Raw genomic sequence first — 20,724 nt, 5'->3', positions numbered from 1 at the left:
ATGTTTCGAGAGAAAGTAGAAATTGGGGTTATGTGGCGCGTGCAAAGAGCAGTTATGCTCTCCACCAATCAGAAGCGATCACGAAAATCGCGAATCACTGTTCTGCCTTCACCAATCAGAAGCAATCACGAAAATCACGACTCACTGTTCTGCCTGCACCAATCAGAAGCGATCACGAAAATTACGGATCACTCGTGATTCACAAATCACGGTTCTAGTAGCAGGACAAAAATCGCACATACTAGGGCTGGGACTATTTATCGAATTTTTCGATATTTGAATGTTCGAATACTTCAGTTGCTCAATTATTTGGTGAATATAATTCGAATATCCAAGTATTCGAATTCTATTCAAATATCCAAGTATTCGAATTCTATTCAAATATCCAAGTATTCGAATTCTATTCAAATATCCAAGTATTCGAATTCTATTCAAATATCCAAGTATTCGAATTCTATTCAAATATCCAAGTATTCGAATAGTATGGTGTGAATTATAAATCAAGTTCTTTAGGTTCATTTGTCAGGGTGAAATCTTATAAGTTAATTTTGACTCACTTCACACCATACTATTCGAATACATCAGTATTGTAAATTTTACATCAGTATTCGAATAGTATTCGAAGTTTATTCGTAGCATTCGAATACTTGTAAAATATTCGAAATTTAAATTATTCGAATAGTCCCAGCCCTAGTACACACATGTGAATCCAGAAACGTAGTACCAATGACTCCATTCAGGTGGCGAAAATGGTTTATTTTCAAAGATGGCGCGGTTCAATCGTCACAGAAATCTTCAGCTCAAGCCGTATCCAGTATATATAAATAGATCAGTGGTTCAGTGTAATCTTAACTCAGTTTCCTAACTTAGAATCGCATAGTACATGATCAATAAGTCGATAAGGTTTCGTCACGGTAGGAGTTCGAGTTAGTTGTAAAAGTTTGATCTTGTGGCTGTGGTGTTTTCATTGGGTGTGCTATCGTAGTATAGTGGGCGCGTAAATGACACTACAAACATAAAAATGCTAACGAGACATGCAATAAGTTAAAAATAAAATAAGACCTCGAAAATCTGTAAAGGAACACATGATCGCGTCCGTGTTACATTGGTGCAGGTAGAAATGTCAGACGCATAAATGATCACAGGACTTTGGACTCTTTTTTAATTCTAAAATAGTGCATTACAAGGAAAGTATTCGATTTGTAACCTTAAGAAATACCGGATTTCCTTGTTTCCATAATCGTTTCGAGAAAATGATGTATCACGTCATATGCACCTATAAGTAATTACAAGTTGAACGACGTTTTGACAATCATCGGAAAAAGCACGGCTCAGTAAAAAATGAGCTCCGTGTGGAAACGATTGCAGCGGGTAAACAAGAGAGCCGCAAAATTTCAATTCACTGTATCATATCACGAAGTCACTTTGGAAACAACAACAAAATGGTAAGTGTCCCGTATATTCTTTTGTTTTGCTTTCAAGTTTCTTGCAAATTATTTCGTTCCTTTTATTTTCGAGCATATTAGAAAAACTCTACGAGCTTGCTTATCTCTACAACTATCAGAATTCGACTGCAAGCATTTAAATTTTATTAAAAAAAATCAGAAGCAAAGGTATCTTTATTTCCGTGATATTTAAATTTCATCAAATCGTAGAAAATTAAAATGAATTTCAAACATTTATTTTTAGCAAAGCGCAGGTATATGTAGACGAAACAATGCAGTATAAATATAAACTATGTACTAATTTTTTGTAAAAACACTCAAACATGTATACAGTGGCTCACAGCCATAAAATCGTACACTCTTTAAAATCGTATTACTTTTTTAAAATTAATCCAAACGACTTGAGTTTTTTTTAGAAGCTAGAAGGATTAGTTTGCTAAGTGATGTGATTCTTCGTTTTGAAAAAAAATGCACTTGGTCGGAATAGCAAAAAAAAAAATAGAAAAGGTCGTTTCTTCAATTTTTTTTTGTGAGCCTGTAATAAAAATTCAAAAAACCCATTTGTAGATTGAAGTAAGTTGTATACGTGTCTAAAATTTCATGGAAATTGGTTAACCTTGCTCTGAGCTATAAACGCTTAAAGATCGCAGAATAAGGTTGAGAATCGCTGATTTTGTGAATTTCTGCAATTTTATTCTGCGATCTTTAAGCGTTTATAGCTCAGAGCAAGGTTAACAGATTTTCATGAAATTTTAGACACGTATACAACTTACTTCAATCTAGAAACGTTTTTTTTTGAATTTTCATTACAGGCTCACAAAAAAAAACTTGAAAAAACGACCTTTTCTATTATTTTTCCTCTTCCGACCAAGTGCATTTTTTTTTAAAACCCTAAATCAAGTCACTTAGCAAACTAATCCTTCTAGCGTCTAAAAAAAATCAAGTTGTTTGGACCAATTTTAAAAAAGTTATGCCTTTTTAAAGAGTGCACGATTTTATCGCTGTGAGCCACTGTATATACGCAAAGTTGATTCTGCTTACGTACGCAAAATTTGCTGTAAATATATTCTTTGCGTAGAAACTTCTACCGTTTTGTCTCTGTATTTTTATTCATTTATGCATGCGATATTTTGTGAAATATGTATTTATAGGTATACAATAAAAATATTTGCATCGCATTATTTTACACACATAATGAATCGTCGTATGGATCTCCGATATATATCTTTACGGACACTGTCTTGTAATATTATTTAGGAAGCCAAACAAGCTGAGCGTTGTGTGGACAAGACGTAGTAGGAGGGTCAGCTCAGAACCCTTAGATTGGGAGCCGAATTTAAGTGATTCACTGAAAGGCGTGATTAGCTGGGCAGTGCCTGACAATCACACAGTGTCGGTGACACTGTTTAAAGACCCGCGGACACACGAATTAGAAGATAAAGACTGGACATTTGTAATTGAAGATGTAAGAAAGAACGACCGTTATTTGCTGCAGGGGCTGCCAAAAGAATTTTCATTAACGCTATTTGTAAATAGGTATCTCCTACGGGGAAAAGGCGGCACGTGGCGGCCACGAACATAAATATGAAGAAGTATGCAACCCTAGAATCTAGTCAGCAGCAACTTAAATTAGATTTGAAGCCTACTTCAAAGAAAATCGTTAGCGCTTCTTTAGAATGTACTTTGTCATGCGTTTTCTTAAGAGAAGGCAAAGCAACGTAAGACTATTTCAGAATATTCAATTCTATTTAGGAGTAATGAATTACATTTAACATCGTAATTATTTACCAGGGACGAAGATATGCAGAGTATGGCCAGCTTAATGTCAGTTAACAATAACAGTGACATTGCACCCTTAGATGATTTTGATAACGAAGACATACCTGAAGACGTTGAAGAAGTATCTGTGAAGAATCTCGATGAAATTTTAGATATTTCAGCGCAACTGGATTTAATGACGAGTAGTCTTACCGAAAGTGAATTACCTAGCACTCCGATAAGTGGTAAGATTCATAGAAGATAGATTCACGGGTGTGGTGTCTACTGTTGTGGTAACGATGATTTACATTTGACAGTGGCAAGTTTATCGAAGGACGATACTACGCCCGTAAATGATAACGAACGCTTTATACGTGATATTAGTCTAACAGGCATTGGCGATGCTTTTAAAGAGAAGTCTCCCTTGAAGGACAGCGTTGCTGCTGAAAACGAGTAGGTTGATAGCAACCTGCTAATCTATTAATATAACGTTTTATATTAATGCCATTGCTCGATGTTTAGAGCATAGTTGGTGACTAAGTTTTTGTTACGATTGTAGTAAAAATATTGAGCACAGTACGCTAAGATTACCACTGCAGCCATTGGAACTGACTAAGACTGATGGCAATATTCCTAGATTAAAAGAGATTACACCAGGTCAGGATTTATTGGAATGGTGTAAGGAGGTAACGAAAGACTACCCTGGTGTGAAAGTTACTAATCTTACAACTTCATGGAGAAACGGAATGGCATTTTGTGCAATCATACATCACTTTAGACCGGACCTAATGTACGTATAATAAATTAGAATAATTGTACATGAAATTTTAGAATTGTTCGGGTCATTTTTCGTTTGATATATTAATGCCAAAGGTCAATAGGAAGATATTTATGTTTTTTCTTTTATAGAAAACATAGATATATACGTTAGCGACTTTGGCCACGTACCAAAAATCTTATTTATTTGTTCTACTTATAAATTCAGTGTCTTATAGCAGTGTTCCCTCTGAGGAAAGGAAACAGAGGCACAAGTCGTACTACTCGGTAATTGCATTTGTTTCGACTGAATTTCTTAAAAGAAAGCCAGAGCAAATGCCATACCGTCAATAGTTTGAATATATGCTTGAAATTGATACACGCGTACTTTTAACACTATTCCTACCGACACTTTACGTATACCTATTACTACCGCGACCGGTCAAATGACCGGTCTAGCACAACTTATATTTTTTAATATAGAATGAAGATAACAGCCAATTTGACAGTACACAAATATAGTTTCTTTTATGCAGAAGTATATAATGTACATACGTGTATTTGAGGATAAGTCGTGAAGTTTAAAGGCGATTCAATTACGTTATATATAGGAAATTCTAATCGAAATTTTAAAAACGGTCATTTGACCGGTCGTGGTAGGAATAGTGGTATATATACAGGTGCATTAAGGGGTCGTTTTGGTAATCACGCCGAAAAATTCGGCAACATTCAGGCTTTTTTTCTCAGTGAATACAATTTATAACAATGTCAAACTTTTTTTTTCATTTATTAAGCTGCTTGTAACGTATACGGAACAATTTTTTAAATACACTTTTATAGTCGAATTAACGAAAGAAGGCGCCTGGGCGGCCCGTAGGCCGGCGCGCGTGGCTCGGGGAGACCCAATGCCTGCTCCGTACTTCGTGCGACGTTGCCACGTTGTGTAGCAGATCGGACGTCTCTTTTTTTCTTCAAGCGCAACTGTGTCTCTCTCACTCGCTCAATAAAACAGATTCATGCATCTACAACTCACTCCACGCCAAATCGATCACAATTTTAGAGACTTTGATCACAATGCAATATGTATTTTGTGAATCACGTGAAATTATGGAAAGCTTTGAGTCACTGTTTAACAGGTTTTGAACTTGGTTACAAAATATACGAGTTTGAATTGTGCAATTTCTGCCTATGTTCATGAAAAGATGCTGTACTTACGAATTTCTATCTCGAAAACTATCAACAGCATTACCAAGAGTGGGTTAATGAAACTCTTCATCGGTTAATAACAGCTCATGCTGACGTTAATTCTCAAAATTCCATGCTCGAAAGCAGAATATTTCGTACGTGAAATTTGCAAAATAAAACTTCGGTTATAATTTTAAAAATTACAAAATTAATTTTTCAATATAAAAAAGGGTATAAGAATAGCCCGCATTTTCTAGATTAAAATAAAAAAAGAATGAATTCAATACGATAAAGAGTTTCCGAGATAAAAATTCACAAGTACAACTCGGATTCATGAAAATAGGCAGAAATTGAACAAAATCAAAACCAGCAAAGTGATGACTGAAATCCCTTCCTATATAATATTTCAGTTTGAACAAAATCCCTGACATCGAGTGCAAAAAGTGATCGATTTGCCGTGGAATGACGCTGAATAGAATAAAAATCCTATGAGCTTGTGTTCCTCCACTTGTCCGCCATTCATTCTGCATGGCGCGTGCCGCAATAGCCAATAAGATTCGACACTCTGTCAAATCTCTATGGGAAGGACATTGGGTTCCCTCTGGAACAGGATAGCAATATACATCCGACAAGGACAACGATTACTCTAGTACTCTAGGCCCATAGCTAAGTAGTCGAAAGTCATTGGCCAAGGCGTAGGGAGCCGCGTAGGGGAAGCGCCAATCGCGAGCCTGGAGTAGCGGCAACGTCGCAAATTCTGGCCCCGGTCCCAAGTAGCCTTCTTTCGTTAATTCGACTATAATTGTTTTTTATTTTCAATGTTATCTGGAGTTCAAAATATCTCCCTGGCCGAAGTGATTTAAGCTCACAGACTCATCTGAATAAAAAAAACCAAGCTGATTCTTAATCATTATGAGTACCGCTATCGCAGGTGCCAGAATTAGCCACGTAAGTCAACATTTAACAAAATTGCGCGCATTCAAACTTCAAGTAAGAATGGAAAGTTTCGAAACTTGAAGTTTGAATGCGCGCAATTTTGTTAAATGTTGACTTACGTGGCTAATTCTGGCACCTGCGATAGTGGTACTCATAATGATTAAGAATCAGCTTGGTTTTTTTGTTTCAAATGAGTCTGTGAGCTTAAATCACTCCGGTCAGGGAGATATTTTGAACTCCAGATAACATTGAAAAAACACAATTAAAAGTGTATTTAAACAATTGTTCCATATACATTATAAGTAGATTAATAAATGAAAAAAGTTTGACATTGTTACTTATTGTATTTAGTGAGAAAAAAAACCTGAATGTTGCCGAATTTTGCGGCGTAATTACCAGAATGACAGCATAAAGGCCGTCACGCATTTTGGCAAACCGTGACGAAGCGAAGCTCTGCGATGCGAAGAGTAAAGTTTTGTTAGACCGAATCGCAGCGACAATTAATTATTATTAATTTCTTCGATTCGCTTCGTCGCGCAAAGTTTTAACTAGTTTAAACTAAACATTCACTTTGATGCGCGGGATGTCGTGTTCGATGCGCAGCAGCGCAGTTTAGAGGGAATATTCGCTTACAATTAGTCATTTATTTATTTTTAAATTACTTGTTTTTACAATTAGTGATGGCAGTGAACGTCTTATGACTTATATTTAATTGCAAATTGCAGAGATATAGATTCATTATTGTCACATGATGTAAAAGGTAACTGTAAAAAAGCATTTGATGCTGGAGAAGCGCTTGGTATACCTAGAGTAATAGAACCGGCGGACATGGATATATTAACTGTACCTGACAAATTAGCTGTGATGACATATTTATATCAGCTGAGAGCACATTTCACTGGCCATGAATTAGAGGTATTTAATAAGTACATTATAATACTTTGCTTTATAATTTATTTTTTCTTGTACAATATACGTAAATTGCGTATGCAAAACCTGCATAAACAAATGAAAATAGTGATTATTTCTCATTAATATTTTACAAAAAGGAATATTTCATTTGTTGAAACGAGTCAATTCTATCTCGAACAAAGTGGTTTCCCTTAACTTGCACACCAGAAGTATCTCAGTTGCTTTCTGTGCTACAATGAAATGTTTAAGTCAAAGGTTTTTTTTTTAAGGTTCAAATGTGATAATCGGAAAGCATTTCCGCAAAACCTTTTTTTTTTTATACAGACTTCAAGTTCATCGATTTGTTTTTAAATGATTTTTCTATTCTTAAGCGAGACCTAAATCAACTTGTACTATCGAGAACTCAGGCTTATCCTATCCGCCCTGCGATCTTGCCCTATATCCTCGAACAGTTTTAAAAAATTATAAAATTCAAAACAACAGATTATCAAACTTTTATCAAACCTGCTCTAACAAATTTATTGACATCGCGTACAGCTGATGCAGACCTGTAGCATTTTGTAACAGAAAATTTGAAAGGTAATTGCGCATCTAAATGTATTGGACGCTATCGATTTCGCGAGCATTTATAGCGCACTAACAAGTGTGTAAGCCCTGAGGACATCTTATGCAATGATCGCGCCGTCCGCAATGTATTACATACATATTGAATTTTTATGCCATAGCATCCACGTCTTTATGAAGAAATTGTTTCATATTCATAGGTACATCAGATAGGCAAAACTACAGATGAATCTTCTTACATGATTGGCAGATTTAATACAGACAATAATTCGGATGTGAGTGTACAATTGTTTGGTCAGGAAATAATTAATTTGCGTAAAAAGGATCAAATGGAACATAAAAATAATAAAACGGATAGCAATAGACGGTACATTTATTACGATTTTTATATATACTAATAAATTTATCTCTGAAATTAGAAGCACTGCTAACGACGCGACGTCATTCTTCCGCAGGTCAAATCCATTTGATAACAAAAAGGAGGATGTCAATATTGATTCTTTAAAAAATAAATTACATCTAAGTTTGAATATGGAAAACCAGGATCATGATCAGTGCAATAAAGATAAGTCACCATCCAGCGTTAAAGATGTGAAGGACATTATATTAGCCAGCTCAAAGAGTATTCTAGAAAAAGTGTTATCGCCAACTAAAGAAAAATATTTATCTAGGGAAAAGGTATGTAAATGCATTCACTTTTAACCTGTAAATGATTATTGTATATTATCAGGATTGGATATGTCGTTTCAAATTATTGTTTCTGAAGTGATATTACGGGATACTGATTTAAATTTACCACAGAGTAAGTCACCACCAAGAGTACAACAGGTACACCAACGTCCTATATTAATGACCCGTCGGCAATTGACAGATCCGTTCGGATCTGACGAAGAAGAAGAAAATATTCAAATAATCGACGAGAAATGGTCTCAATCGATCTCAATTAACAAATCACAAACGCCAGTTCGTGATGTCAGTATATCTGAAATTGCCCAAATCATTCCGTTTTATGTAGTTGCCTACTTTATATTTCACTATATTAACAAAAGATTTAGAGCAAATTGTTGTATCTTTTAATTATTTTACACTGCCAACACTTAAGCTCTTCATTAATGAGATAATTGCTTTGGTTTTAATTTACACATTTCCACTTCGTGAATACTTATAAAATACATTAATTTATTTTAATTAACAGTATAAATCAGTGTACTTTTCCGTTGAATTACACATTTCGTAAAATACTTCCATGTTTTGCGGATAACAACATTTTATTTATACGTACTTATATTCCTTTTGTGCCCGCCATTTTGTATACAGACGTAGTATTTGCTAGAGAACCAAAATTTTGTTTAAAGATATTTTAACTATTTCCGAACGTGACATTGAATATATGTACTGATTTCTCTAAGTGTTTTATATTTATTTATTTGTATATAAGCATGTATGCATTGATACTTACATACAATATTGAATTTGTACATATAAAGGGTGAGTCGCTTAAGACAAACCGCCTGAATAACTTTTACAGTTCTTGAGATGAGAAACCTAGTCAGCCACGTCCGTTTTGCAGATTTTGCTCAACGCCTTTTGCAGAAAGACTACAGATTTGATACAGGATTTGTTATATTCGATAATGATAGCAGACTGACAGCAGAAAGCCAACAGATTGCGCTGCCTTAACTTGCGAGCAGATTGGCGGCAGGGCCTGTTGATACAATTTAATGGCAGAAATTGATCAGATTCTGTGCAACGCGATTTGGGGGCAGATAGGCAGCAGGATCTGCTCGGTATCTGCCGCGAATCTGCTGGCATACTGCAGTCAGTTTGTTTGCTGCGAATGTTTGAGACAAAAGTTGTTTGGTTCCAAGGAACCCTTTACGCGATAGACAGGACTTTTTCTGAGGGGGAGGTGCTCAGGAGATTTGTAGCGTCATTTAAGGTCATTCAGCTTCAGCAAAAAAAATTAAGTTAACCTGCAAATCTCCTAAGCACCTCCACCTCAAAAAAAAGTTCTGCACACCATAGAATGGGCCCGTCGGAACCAAACAACCATGGGCGTCTGCAGGATGGGGGCAAAAGGGGCAGTTGCCCCCCCCCCTGGATTTTGAGAAAAAATCAGTTATTTTTAAAAACTGATCTTTATTAAGTTTATTCTAAAGAAATGAATATTTTTAAATTTCGGTTTTAAATTTTTAATTAAATTGGCACTATAAAATGGGTTAAAAAAAGCAAGGGGGGTATATTTTGCTTTACCATCATCCCAAAGTTGCCCCCCTCCCTCCGGAAAAAAGCAAACATTTATTTGTGTCTCAAATACCGTAGAAGTTATTCAGGTGGCGAGTCTTAGGTGACTCACCCTGTATACATATATTTCTTACGTGAAGGTGCATGTTCGTGATTGCATGCTCTGTATTTTTAATGCCTAATATAAAATTCGACGTATAATTTATTGTGCACAATTTCGTTTTGAGGTAGTATTTTAAAAGGTTGATTAGCTTCTGTCGTGAGACTTTACTGTAGCAATTTCTATAGTAATATATTAAATAAACACATCCTTTTATAGGATTCACTAAGTACAACTGACAAGGGATGTCGCGGTATTTCTGAATGTCAGAGTGTATCATCACCACATGGAGAGCAACGTTCTCAACATGTAATAATTAGTTTTCCTATATTTTGTTAAGTTCTTCGTTGCTTTGCAACTAATTTAACAATTTTTTTTTATATATTAGCCATTAGTCAGTCGGCATGATGAATTAAGAGAACGTGCGAGACAGCTCTTAGAACAGGCCAGGAACCAGACAAAGTCGACTGGTCTTGTTTCAGCTGCTGCTAGTCCTATTGAGGTTTTGTGTTTTTTTTTCAACTTCATATTTTTGTGTAGAGTAGTTCTGTAGAGTAGATTACTTTAGCACGTCATCCATTATTTCCATTAGTTATAACAAACATGTATAATGGAAGGAAGGGTGTTTTATAATTTTTAGGCTCAGAACGACGACGAAAGGCAACAGCAGTTGCGTGAAAGGGCAAGACGTTTAATAGCAGAGGTAAAAATGGGTGTTAATGCTGGTCCAAATCAAATAAGCGATGACAATAGCAGTGACAGACGATCGATAGACGATCAGAATAATAGTCCGAGACGGAGCATCACGCCATCCACGCCCGGTGATAGATTTAGTGCTAAGGTCAGTTGTCAACATGAAACTTTTACATTCACAAAAATTACACAAACGTATAATGTAATCACTTAAAGGGTACTAATATTTTTCATGCTAGTACATATACACTCCTCCATACTGCTATCGTCAAATCACTTAATAACAGCGAAATTAAAAGTTTTCAATTTACGAAATATTCTTTTGCAATTAAAACTTTTGTTTTAGTTCGAGTTTATTAATTACAATATTTTTATTTAATTCTTCATAAATTGAAATAACATTTTATAATGTTATTGTGTTACACTTATGCGTAACACAATTGTAACCTAAGGCACGATGGAAGTTCCATTTTTTGAGAATTCCGGGGAAAAAAATCGACCGATCCGGTTACTGGCTCAGAATTCCAACCCAGATCTTTCACTTTTCGGGTAATTGTGTTATGATCAATTAAGTTATAGGATTTCCATGTTGTAAGCACGATTTTTACCCTCGCTATACATACAGTAAGTACATTGGAGTCGTCAGCCGAAAAGAATAAAAGTTTATATATTTTTACATATTTCAATAAATCTTCATGAGAATACTGCCAATGGGTTAGCGATGATCCAACGAAATCCCAACAAAAATAAGTCCAAACATGACCTAATTTTGACCATTTTCCGGACTATTACTTAATTCAAATCTCTACTTAACTCAGCAAATCAATCGCGAATTAATAAAAAATAAACGGAATAAGATCGTGTATGGACTCGTTTTTATCGGAAAAACCTCGGCAAAACATCTGTAGTATGCTCATGAAAATTTAATGAAAATTATAATAAATTGAATATTTATTACTGGATCTCTTAACCCGTTCGTCAGGCTTATCATTCTTGGTGTTGAGTGTCGGTTTAAATAACTATTTCGCTCGCTCTTAGTGTATCTCGTCCACTCTCTCTACTGAACGGTTCAGTCGAGGAAGCAGCCTACCGGGAAATGATTAGGTCTGAATCAACTACCTACTATTTTTATCGACACGCCAGCGGCATCAATCATCATATCTATAAAGAGGAAATACTGCACTCAGGCCACTGATAAATTTTTCCCTTTTAAATCTGAATGCCTGAGTCGCGAATTAAGTACTTTAGAAATTAAGTGGGACAACATCTCTGATAGCCAGATCTGGGCAGCAGAATCTGACATCAGAACTGCAGCAGTCTGTGTCCGCATTTGGCTGCGTTCTGATGTGCAGAGCCTGAGGTGCAGTGCCTGATGTCAGATGGACAGCAGATCGACAGCAGATCGACAGCAGATCGACAGCAGATCGACAGCAGATCGACAGCAGATCGACAGCAGATCGACAGCAGATCGACAGCAGATTTCGCCATCTGCTAGGCACAGCAACAGCGCCATCTGTAGGCAATTGCTTGGTAATTCTGGATCTCAGATGGCGCTGTTGCTGTGCCTAGCAGACGGCGAAATCTGCTGTCGATCTGCTGTCGATCTGCTGTCCATCTGACATCAGGCACTGCACCTTAGGCTCTGCACATCAGAATGCACCCAAATGCGGACACAGACTGCTGCAGTTCTGACGTCAGATTCTGCTGCCCAGATATGGCTATCAGGGAATGGTTATCTCCTTTTCCATTGTACCATTAATTATATCTTAGCTTATATAAGTTGCGATAAGTAATAACTATTTCAGTCTGAACATAATGGAAATATATTGGGAACCTCAACTGTAATGGATGGTGAAAAAAAAACTGGTTCCCCTTTGTACTCATTTTCCAAGATAATAGAGAGAATTTCGCCAGATAAAACTAGTCCGGATGGCACCTCATATACACTTAGAGGAGTATGTATTACATGGACATGTACAAATATGAATCATTGAATCGAATATGTTAGCTATATTAATAATGTTATGTCTAGTTGGGGAAAGATATGACATCGTATATTCAAAACGAATTAGAAGCACTAGAAAGAGAACAAACTCAAATAGATATTCAAGCTGGTAAACTTGAAAAACAACTACGATCCGCCATGGAAAGTGACGATGAAGATGAAACTGAAAGACTGATGTCTCTATGGTTTACTCTTGTTAATAAGAAAAATGCACTTTTAAGAAGACAAATGCAATTAAATATATTGTAAGTAATTATATTCCATCTGTTATGCCAATAACATTTACTGTTACCGCAAAGTGAAATTAGTAATATTCGAATATTATTACATATTTCAGAGAAAAAGAAGACGACCTAGAACGTCGGTTTGAACTTTTAAATCGCGAATTAAGAAGTATACTAGCGGTAGAAGATTGGAGAAAAACTCCTGAACAAAAGATGCGAGAAAACTTACTTTTAGAAGAGTTAGTTTCTATTGTAAACAAAAGAGATGAACTGGTTCATCATCTCGATAGTCAAGAAAGAGCGTAAGTATACAATGTTAATTTATATTTCTACATTTTCTTATAATATTGATTTCAAGTAACTTAATATAAAGACGAGATTTTTTTATCTCTTAGTAGTTCCTTTTTCACTCCTCTATTGCCGAAAACCACAAAACTACTTTAAAAAAAACTACTTGCATTATTAGAAATGAAGCTTATTGAAATTAAGTTATTTCCAAATTAAAAACGAATTGTAATAAAGTCTTGTTAACAAAGTATAGTGGGGACTCATTAAGGGGTTAGGCCACCTTGGACGGAGCAAAATTGCAGTCATTTTCAGCATTTTTTTTTTAGAGAGATAATGAAATAAACAGAAAATTCAATATGAAGCCTGTTATTGCACAACTCTCACCGGACAAAATCGTATTTTTTTCCTACAAAATGGCGGCGGTAGAGCCGTGATACGCAAGATCTTGAGGACCCAACGTTTTCCACGGTGTTCAATCTCACGGCTATACCGTTTGACCTAGAACAAAAAACCAAAAAGTTATATTTTCTACATGCCTAAATCTAGAGAAGTACGTATCGGTTTTGCGATATCTTGAACATATTCTTTGCAATTGACACTTTTATAAAAAAAATTCACTTTTTCTCCCCATGTTCACCATTTCGATACAAATTAATGTTTCTGGATTTCCATACGTACTTCTCCAGTTTTAGGCATGTAGAAAATAAAAATTTTCGGTTTTTTGTTCTAGGTCAATCGGTATAGCCGTGATATTGAACACCGTGGAAAACGTCGCTCCTCAAGATCTTAGATATCACGGCTCTACCGCCACTATTTTGTAGGAAAAAAATACGATTTTTTTTCGGGGAAAGTTATACAATAACAAGCTTCATATTAAATTTTCTGTTTATTTCATTATCTTCCTAAGATAAAAAATGCTGATAATGACTGCAATTTTGCAACGTCCAAGGTAGGCCTAACTCCTTAAGTGCATGCGGTCTGGGTATGCACTGGTTCCGACAGTCAAATACCAGTGGCCTCGAATATCCCTCGCTTGAGGTTGTTCGAAGAAATGGTGGGGATAACTTGTGCGCTAATAATGTGTCCGTTTAGCACACAACTAATGAGTCCCCACTAAATTTACTTACAATTTACGAATAATCGCACAGTTTAGAAATTCATTTTACTGATAAAGGTGAAGTCAGAAATATAATCTTCTTTCCACTTTCTATTACATTACAGTATCGAGGATGACGACGAAATAGAACGTGATTTATCTAGAGCTGGATTAGCTCAACGAAATAAGAATTGTGTGGTACAGTGAAAATTTAATCCTTCTCCCCTTCTTACGAAAGTAAATGACAGGTAAGCCTTCTAGTGAATAGAACTCGATATCAGCAGCTCTTTTGTCTAATAGGAAACGGTCGTAACTATGGTGTCATTAACTGCAACAAAACCTATTGCATTGAATCCTGAATGAAACTGAGCAGGCACATGTTTGAGTGCTCGCGCGAATGCGTATTATTTCTATGAATATTTAAATCTTAATGTTTTGGTAAATTGGAAGCACATCTTAAGTCAGTGATTCCCAACGTGTGGGTCGCCAAGTGTTTTTTGGGGCTCGCTGGTTATTTGAATATTATGAAATGAAATCGCGACTCAAAAAATGTGGGGCAATACTATCTTAGGTACTTCACGAAGTAAGTAATGCTTACTAATTAAGTCAATGCATACTTATGGAGGTAAGTGATACATTTCATGATTCCATGAGTGATGATCTGGCATCCCGACTACAGAAACCACTCGCTACGGGCTCACGGTTCGGGGCTGGCGGCGAGCGCTAAACGAATAGCGTCAACGATTCTGATGCGCCTATGGCGCGAGCGAGAGGGGACGGAAGAGTTGACGCGATGCTACGAAAGAGAGAATACGTGATACGGTATGATACTCTCTCTCTCTCGCTTTGTCTTTCATGTGCCTAAGTTCTATATCAAGAATATCGAACTGGCGAGTCCTTTTCTTCGCCTGCTTCGCAGAGCCGTAGGAGGACGGCCCCCTCGACACCTACTTCACTCTGATGAATTATTCTCTCTCTCTCTCTCTCTCTCTCTCTCTCTCTCTCTCTCTCTCTCTCTCTCTCTGTCTGTCTGTCTGTCTGTATCTCCCCTCCCCTCCCCTCCCCTCCCCCCCTCTCCCGTGTCTCGGGCAATTCCTGGAGAAAAATAAGTGGGAGAACCGGCTGACCTGGGGCCCAACTCTTGCAGCTCTCCGAGTGGGGAAGTTCGAGACCCCTGCTCTATGTCTTCGAGCTCAACCCGCGTGCGGGCCTACTCCAATATGTACATTAGGGCTGTCCGGGTACTTGAAATTCGGACCGAGCCGGGACTCGGTTTTCGAGCCGAGCCAGGTGCTCGTAAAATCCGGGTAGCTTGAATTTGTTTCGGGCGATTTGAAAAATCCGAGTAGTTCAAATTGTTTCGGGCCACTCGGAAGAACCGGGTAGCCCGAATTGTTTCGGACGGCTCGGTAGAAGGGGTTAGCTCTGTTGGAATTTATGCACGTTGCGTAGGCCATGTGGATGACGGAGTTGGTTGGGAACGAAGTTGATGAATTTAGTATTATGTAACTTTCTTAAGTAATATATTAACAGTTGAAATATATAAATGATTACACTAGTAATTGTGCAGTTCAAAAAACTCTTTCTGGATATTACACTCTCTTTATACAATGCTCTCAATTTATACAATGCTCTTAACTCGGTGTTCTAGACCGTTTTACCGTTACATTTCAAGGTAGCAGAGATCTCCTACTCTTCCGCATTACCAATCTGTGAGGAAATTAATACCACTTGTATTGCCAACAAGGTCGAATTGTTTCAGGTGGCTCGGAAAATCCTGAAACAATTCAAACTAATCCCTTCTACCGAGCCGTCCGAAACAAGTCGGGCTACCCGGTTCTTCCAAGTGGCCCGAAACAATTTGGATTACCCGGGTTTTTCAAGTCGCCCGAAACAAATTCAAGCTACCCGGATTTTTCGGGCCGCCCGGATTTTACGGGTACCCGGCTCGGCTCGCTTTATTCGGGTACCCGAACAGTCCTAATGTACATAGCGCTTATTCGGTAGCGGCTCGCATCGCATCATACTGTCTTTTGTCACCTATTCTCTCAACTTTGAATGTAATCTAGCATCATTCACTCGTAGTAATTAAAATGTGCTATCAGTTTACTGAAATTTTTCGTCAAACATTTCTGTAAAGTATAAATAATAAACTAGATATGTATCTGCTCATTTTTGCTTTAAACCCGCAGCAAAGTGTTTCGTTGAAATCAATGACCTCACAGTTTTAACTTTTTGTAAGAAACTGATAGAAGAAGTATTAATTTCTTTAAATCGTAAAACTATAACTTTCAGTTAAATTTAGACTCAATGTAAAATAAAAATTACAGGTAATACCATGCTGTAGAGTTGCCAAAGAAAATACAAAATTTTCCTTCACAGTAAAGTCAAGGATTTCATAATCTGCGAAATAGTGATGTTTAGACATTTATTTTGTACCATGAATTATATACCAGTTGTACAATCAGTGTTCCATATTTACATCAATTCATTATTAAGTACTGCATCAACACAATATAACTCCTTGCAGTAGATCTAAGTTCAAATTGAAAACCGTTCCATTAAATGAAGAATATGAAAGCGTCTAAAATCTGTTATAACGTTGTGAACGTTTAAAACGAAAAATGTTACTCTACTTTAGGAAAAAAACAATTTCCATAACATAGCAATGTATTTACACACGATTAAAATATCTCGAAAAAGAAGCAATAGCAAAGAAATATATCATCGCGAAAGCTCTTTCATTTAAGTAAGTTGCTGGGATCTCAGTATAAATGAAAAGAAAAAGCAAAAGGAAAGTTGCGATACGGAGTATATCACTTCTGTAATTCAATAATATTTTACGCTACATTTGACCACGTTTGGGAGAAAAAGAAATGAATTGTGACAAAGTAGCTTAACAACGACACTGTGCCATGTAGATATCCAAATTTCATTTATAGAGGTAATATATGCGTTTATCCTTTGTAAAATATTTGTCATTTTAGAAAGACTACATTATGCAATTTTTCTAAGATGTTACGTTAATCATTTATTACTGAATTTGATGTTGATATATATGAGGCCTAATCAACTTCATACATTCTTGGATGTGTAGATAAAAAAAAAATTGCCATATGTTTCTTTGTAAATGAAATGAAATCTGGAATCTTGTAATGTCTAATATGTTGCATATTAATATGTTTTTATAGGAAAAATATTTTACTTGGTTTTTGTGAAATGTAATTATTGCAGATGTTGATAACAACACGGAGATAAATCAATAAATGATAATAATTTATTTAGAAGTTTGAAATGACATGAACTAACCACACGCGTGTTTTATACTTTTCGTCCTACAATCATCTTAGTAATTTATTAACATATTTATACAAGATTCAGGAAAACGTTGAACACTTCACTAACGTGACATAAAATACGTGTGATATTTAAGATTTACAAAAAATAATAGAACTTGAATTAAACGTCACGCGTTACAGAAATTACACTTTTATGTACTTTTATTCGATTTAGTAAGTACTTTTTTATTAATCTTTCAATACTGTCAGTAATATGACATGTTGGATATTGAGACAAACTGTAAAAAAAAAAACTAATTGTACGGCGGTTTAGGACATTAGTGTTATTCACGTATTTTTTTATGTAAAATAAAATGTTCTGCTTTGAAGTGTAACGAATGCATATACAAGACTAGATTGATGTAATAAGCTAAAAATATTAAGCAACTTTTTCGAGAGTTTGGGATTCCTGTTTTCCACGCGATCAAATTTCGAACGAATATAATGGAATTGTTGCAGGCATATCATACTTAATATAACTGCCGTAATCAACTGACAAACGTATAGCAAATAATACTTTCACCGGAGATACACATCCCTGATAACCATCTGTCTCCAGTCTGACATCAGATTGGTAGCAGGGTCTGGCTCTGGCATGAGAGCGCAGTCTGGCGGCAGAATCTGCTGCGGATCTGCTGCCGATCTGACATCAGGCTCTGCACGTCAGAACGCAGCCATCTGAGGATACAGACGACTACGGTTCTGATGTCAGATTCTGCTGCCCAGATCTGGCTATCAGGGATGTTAAGTAGAAAATAATATTCTGTATATGTTGCAAGTTTAATTTGGAAGAACTTGTGTTGGATCTCATTTCCAGCTTTAAGGGGGTATTTCTATTTGGAGCGTGGTTTCAGATTGATTTTTAGTAAGACTGATTGAAGTAAAAGAACATTGTAGCAACAAAAGATTTGAAATGTTTTCAAGAAACCACAGAAAAATTGTGTATATAATTGACTCATATATTTATAATCGTTATTAGGTGTTGCCAATAGTGTCCTTATTAGCTGTTGTCAAAAATTTTGTTCCCTATCAATTGGCATCACATTCTTAGTGATCGACAAATTTGAGGAAATTTTTATTTATTTAAGTGTGGCTATCATCGCTAGCAGAATAAAAAAATACAGAAGATACACGTTGACAAAGTAGGAGACATGTAAAAAGACTTCGATTTTTTTCATATATTTTTCAACTTTTAAAGAGCATGACAAAGAAACTATTGCAGACACTGTTGCAATTTTGCTAGGAACTTTAAAGTTGATCGGTTGATCTATTCCTAAAATATCGTGGAAGGTTAAAGGTTCATGTTTCAACCCATACAACAATACATTTATGGCTCTTAGTCTTAATCTGGCATTCCCTTTATAAGCTGAATCGTCTGCTCCTGCGAAAAATTCGTGCAAAGCTGATTTTTCAAATTGTTGTACTATTCTTGCCTCTATGACACTTTAGATGTCCATCTATCAAATTTTTCAATACGCTCCTCAACCCTCCAATCAGCCGAATTGGATGAAATCCATCCTTAAATGTGTAAATGCTGAGAAAACAGCTATTTGTTTTGGTACAATGTCCAAATTAATGAATTTAAACTTTTACTATTATTTTGGTGTGCGTTCTTCTACTCTCCAAAATGAAATACCCCCTTAACGCGCGAAGTAAAGAAACACCATACCTATTATACCGAAATTTTTATTTTTATTAATCTTCATGATTGTGGCATATTCGTAATATTTATGTAGATGATGTTATTGTACGTAGTAGGACTTTGTGACCCCTTAATACAATTAAAACTTTTCTGTGTTTTTGATCATTCACAGACCAGATACTCAAGCATAGGACTTCTAAAGATATTAACCTGTTAACTGGGTTGTTTCCCAACCAGAAATGCTCTGTGTACATAAAAATGTGTATTTAAAGTGATCGAAAGCGAATAAACTCGTTTTACCCGCAGCAAATGTTACATAAGACGTGTATCCTATATTTACTCTCTTTGTATGAATGTAATTATCAAACTTTCATAACGAATTAACTTGTCTTGTCCAATGCAAAGGCATCTTCGCGTGACGAGTTAATTCATCTTTCCCAGTTAACATGTTACATTGCAATATTAAAATCTAATTATACTCAATTTAGATTTTGTTTCGTTGTGGCTATCTTTCCTACTATTAACTAAGGGAATGCAAATGTTACTTAGGAGCATACATAATGTATATGTTTAATTTAGCAATAATTTATGATTCTAGTGCCTATGAATATTTATATTTGTATTTGAGAGTGCAAATTTATATCTAGGGCGATGATTATAAACCACGCGTCTACATGTCTATATGATTGTAATTATGCAGCGTATCTCATAATAATTTTTCAAATAATCATGACTCAATATACAGGATAAAATTGTTGTAATGCTGTGAGTAAGCGAATTACTACATCGGCCATTTATTCTGAACATTATTAATCTCAAAAATATTTTAAAAAATTAAATTACCCAAGACTGAGATACAAAAATATTTTCTTAATACTTAAATATACTATAACGGGGTGCATTATAAATTAGATTTTCAGTGAACGAAACATTTTATTTGGAGATACTCTGTATGTGTATTACTCTATAAAAATGCTCTTATACATTTATCCTCATGTAATATTGTGCTAAAATAGTCTTAATTTATTTTATTCATTGTCAGCAACAATGTTAACTATGATATATTACAACTGTAAAAACAATGATAATTCTTGCCAATGCTTAATCTTAAGGAGAACGTGAATTCCTTGGCTACAAGCGGTGTTAATTGTAAATCACTTCATGTGGATGAATGTGTTGAAACGTATCACACAATAGCTATTGACAATTGAAAACAAATAAAGCACTGCAAGAAAATATCGTGAGACATCTCTTATAATATTTGTTAGTACCTTCCTATTTAACTATTACTGTACTGTACATATTTCATGTTCTGTTAATAGAGGTGTGCGGGAACCCAAAAATGTCGGGTTGGGTCGAGACGAGAATTTTTCTCGGGATCGGGACGGGTTCCCGAGGGTGTCGGGATTTCCGAAAATGTCGGGATTCGTATTATTAAGACTGACTGATGTTTGTACTTCGAAAAATCAACAATGTCTCTACACTTTTGCCTACGACGCGTTGAATGTGTGATGTCGTATTCATTAAACGGGTCCGTG

General features: G+C 35.9%; 1 protein-coding gene across 10 annotated transcripts; it reads left to right on the top strand.

Annotated features, from left to right (window-relative positions):
* The first annotated feature begins 866 nt into the window (after positions 1-866).
* On the top strand, positions 867-20,422 carry Ehbp1 (Eps15 homology domain containing protein-binding protein 1). Of its 10 annotated transcripts, none has more exons than XR_013087251.1 (18): positions 868-1,445; positions 2,703-2,910; positions 2,982-3,163; positions 3,237-3,448; positions 3,521-3,656; positions 3,763-3,993; positions 6,806-6,995; positions 7,757-7,923; positions 8,012-8,234; positions 8,358-8,528; positions 10,120-10,209; positions 10,289-10,402; positions 10,541-10,741; positions 12,399-12,548; positions 12,626-12,843; positions 12,936-13,124; positions 14,332-14,524; positions 14,580-20,422. XR_013087251.1 is itself a non-coding variant. In XM_076828190.1 (18 exons), the coding sequence occupies exons 1-17, from the start codon at positions 1,342-1,344 to the stop codon at positions 14,411-14,413; spliced, it is 2,868 nt and encodes a 955-aa protein (XP_076684305.1). In that variant the 5' UTR covers positions 868-1,341; the 3' UTR covers positions 14,414-14,454; positions 17,441-20,422. The 10 variants fall into 10 exon arrangements, 9 of the variants coding, with proteins under 9 accessions (XP_076684306.1, XP_076684305.1, XP_076684304.1 ...); XM_076828190.1 differs by having other exon boundaries at positions 14,332-14,454; positions 17,441-20,422; XM_076828189.1 differs by having other exon boundaries at positions 14,332-14,454; positions 16,737-20,422.
* Positions 20,423-20,724: the final 302 nt, after the last annotated feature.

Source organism: Andrena cerasifolii, chromosome 15 (genome assembly GCF_050908995.1).
Source record: "Andrena cerasifolii isolate SP2316 chromosome 15, iyAndCera1_principal, whole genome shotgun sequence".
Classification (NCBI taxonomy): Eukaryota; Metazoa; Arthropoda; class Insecta; order Hymenoptera; family Andrenidae; genus Andrena; species Andrena cerasifolii.
The sequence above is the reverse complement of the archived record's forward strand: the minus strand, read 5'-3'. Positions and strand labels throughout refer to the sequence as shown.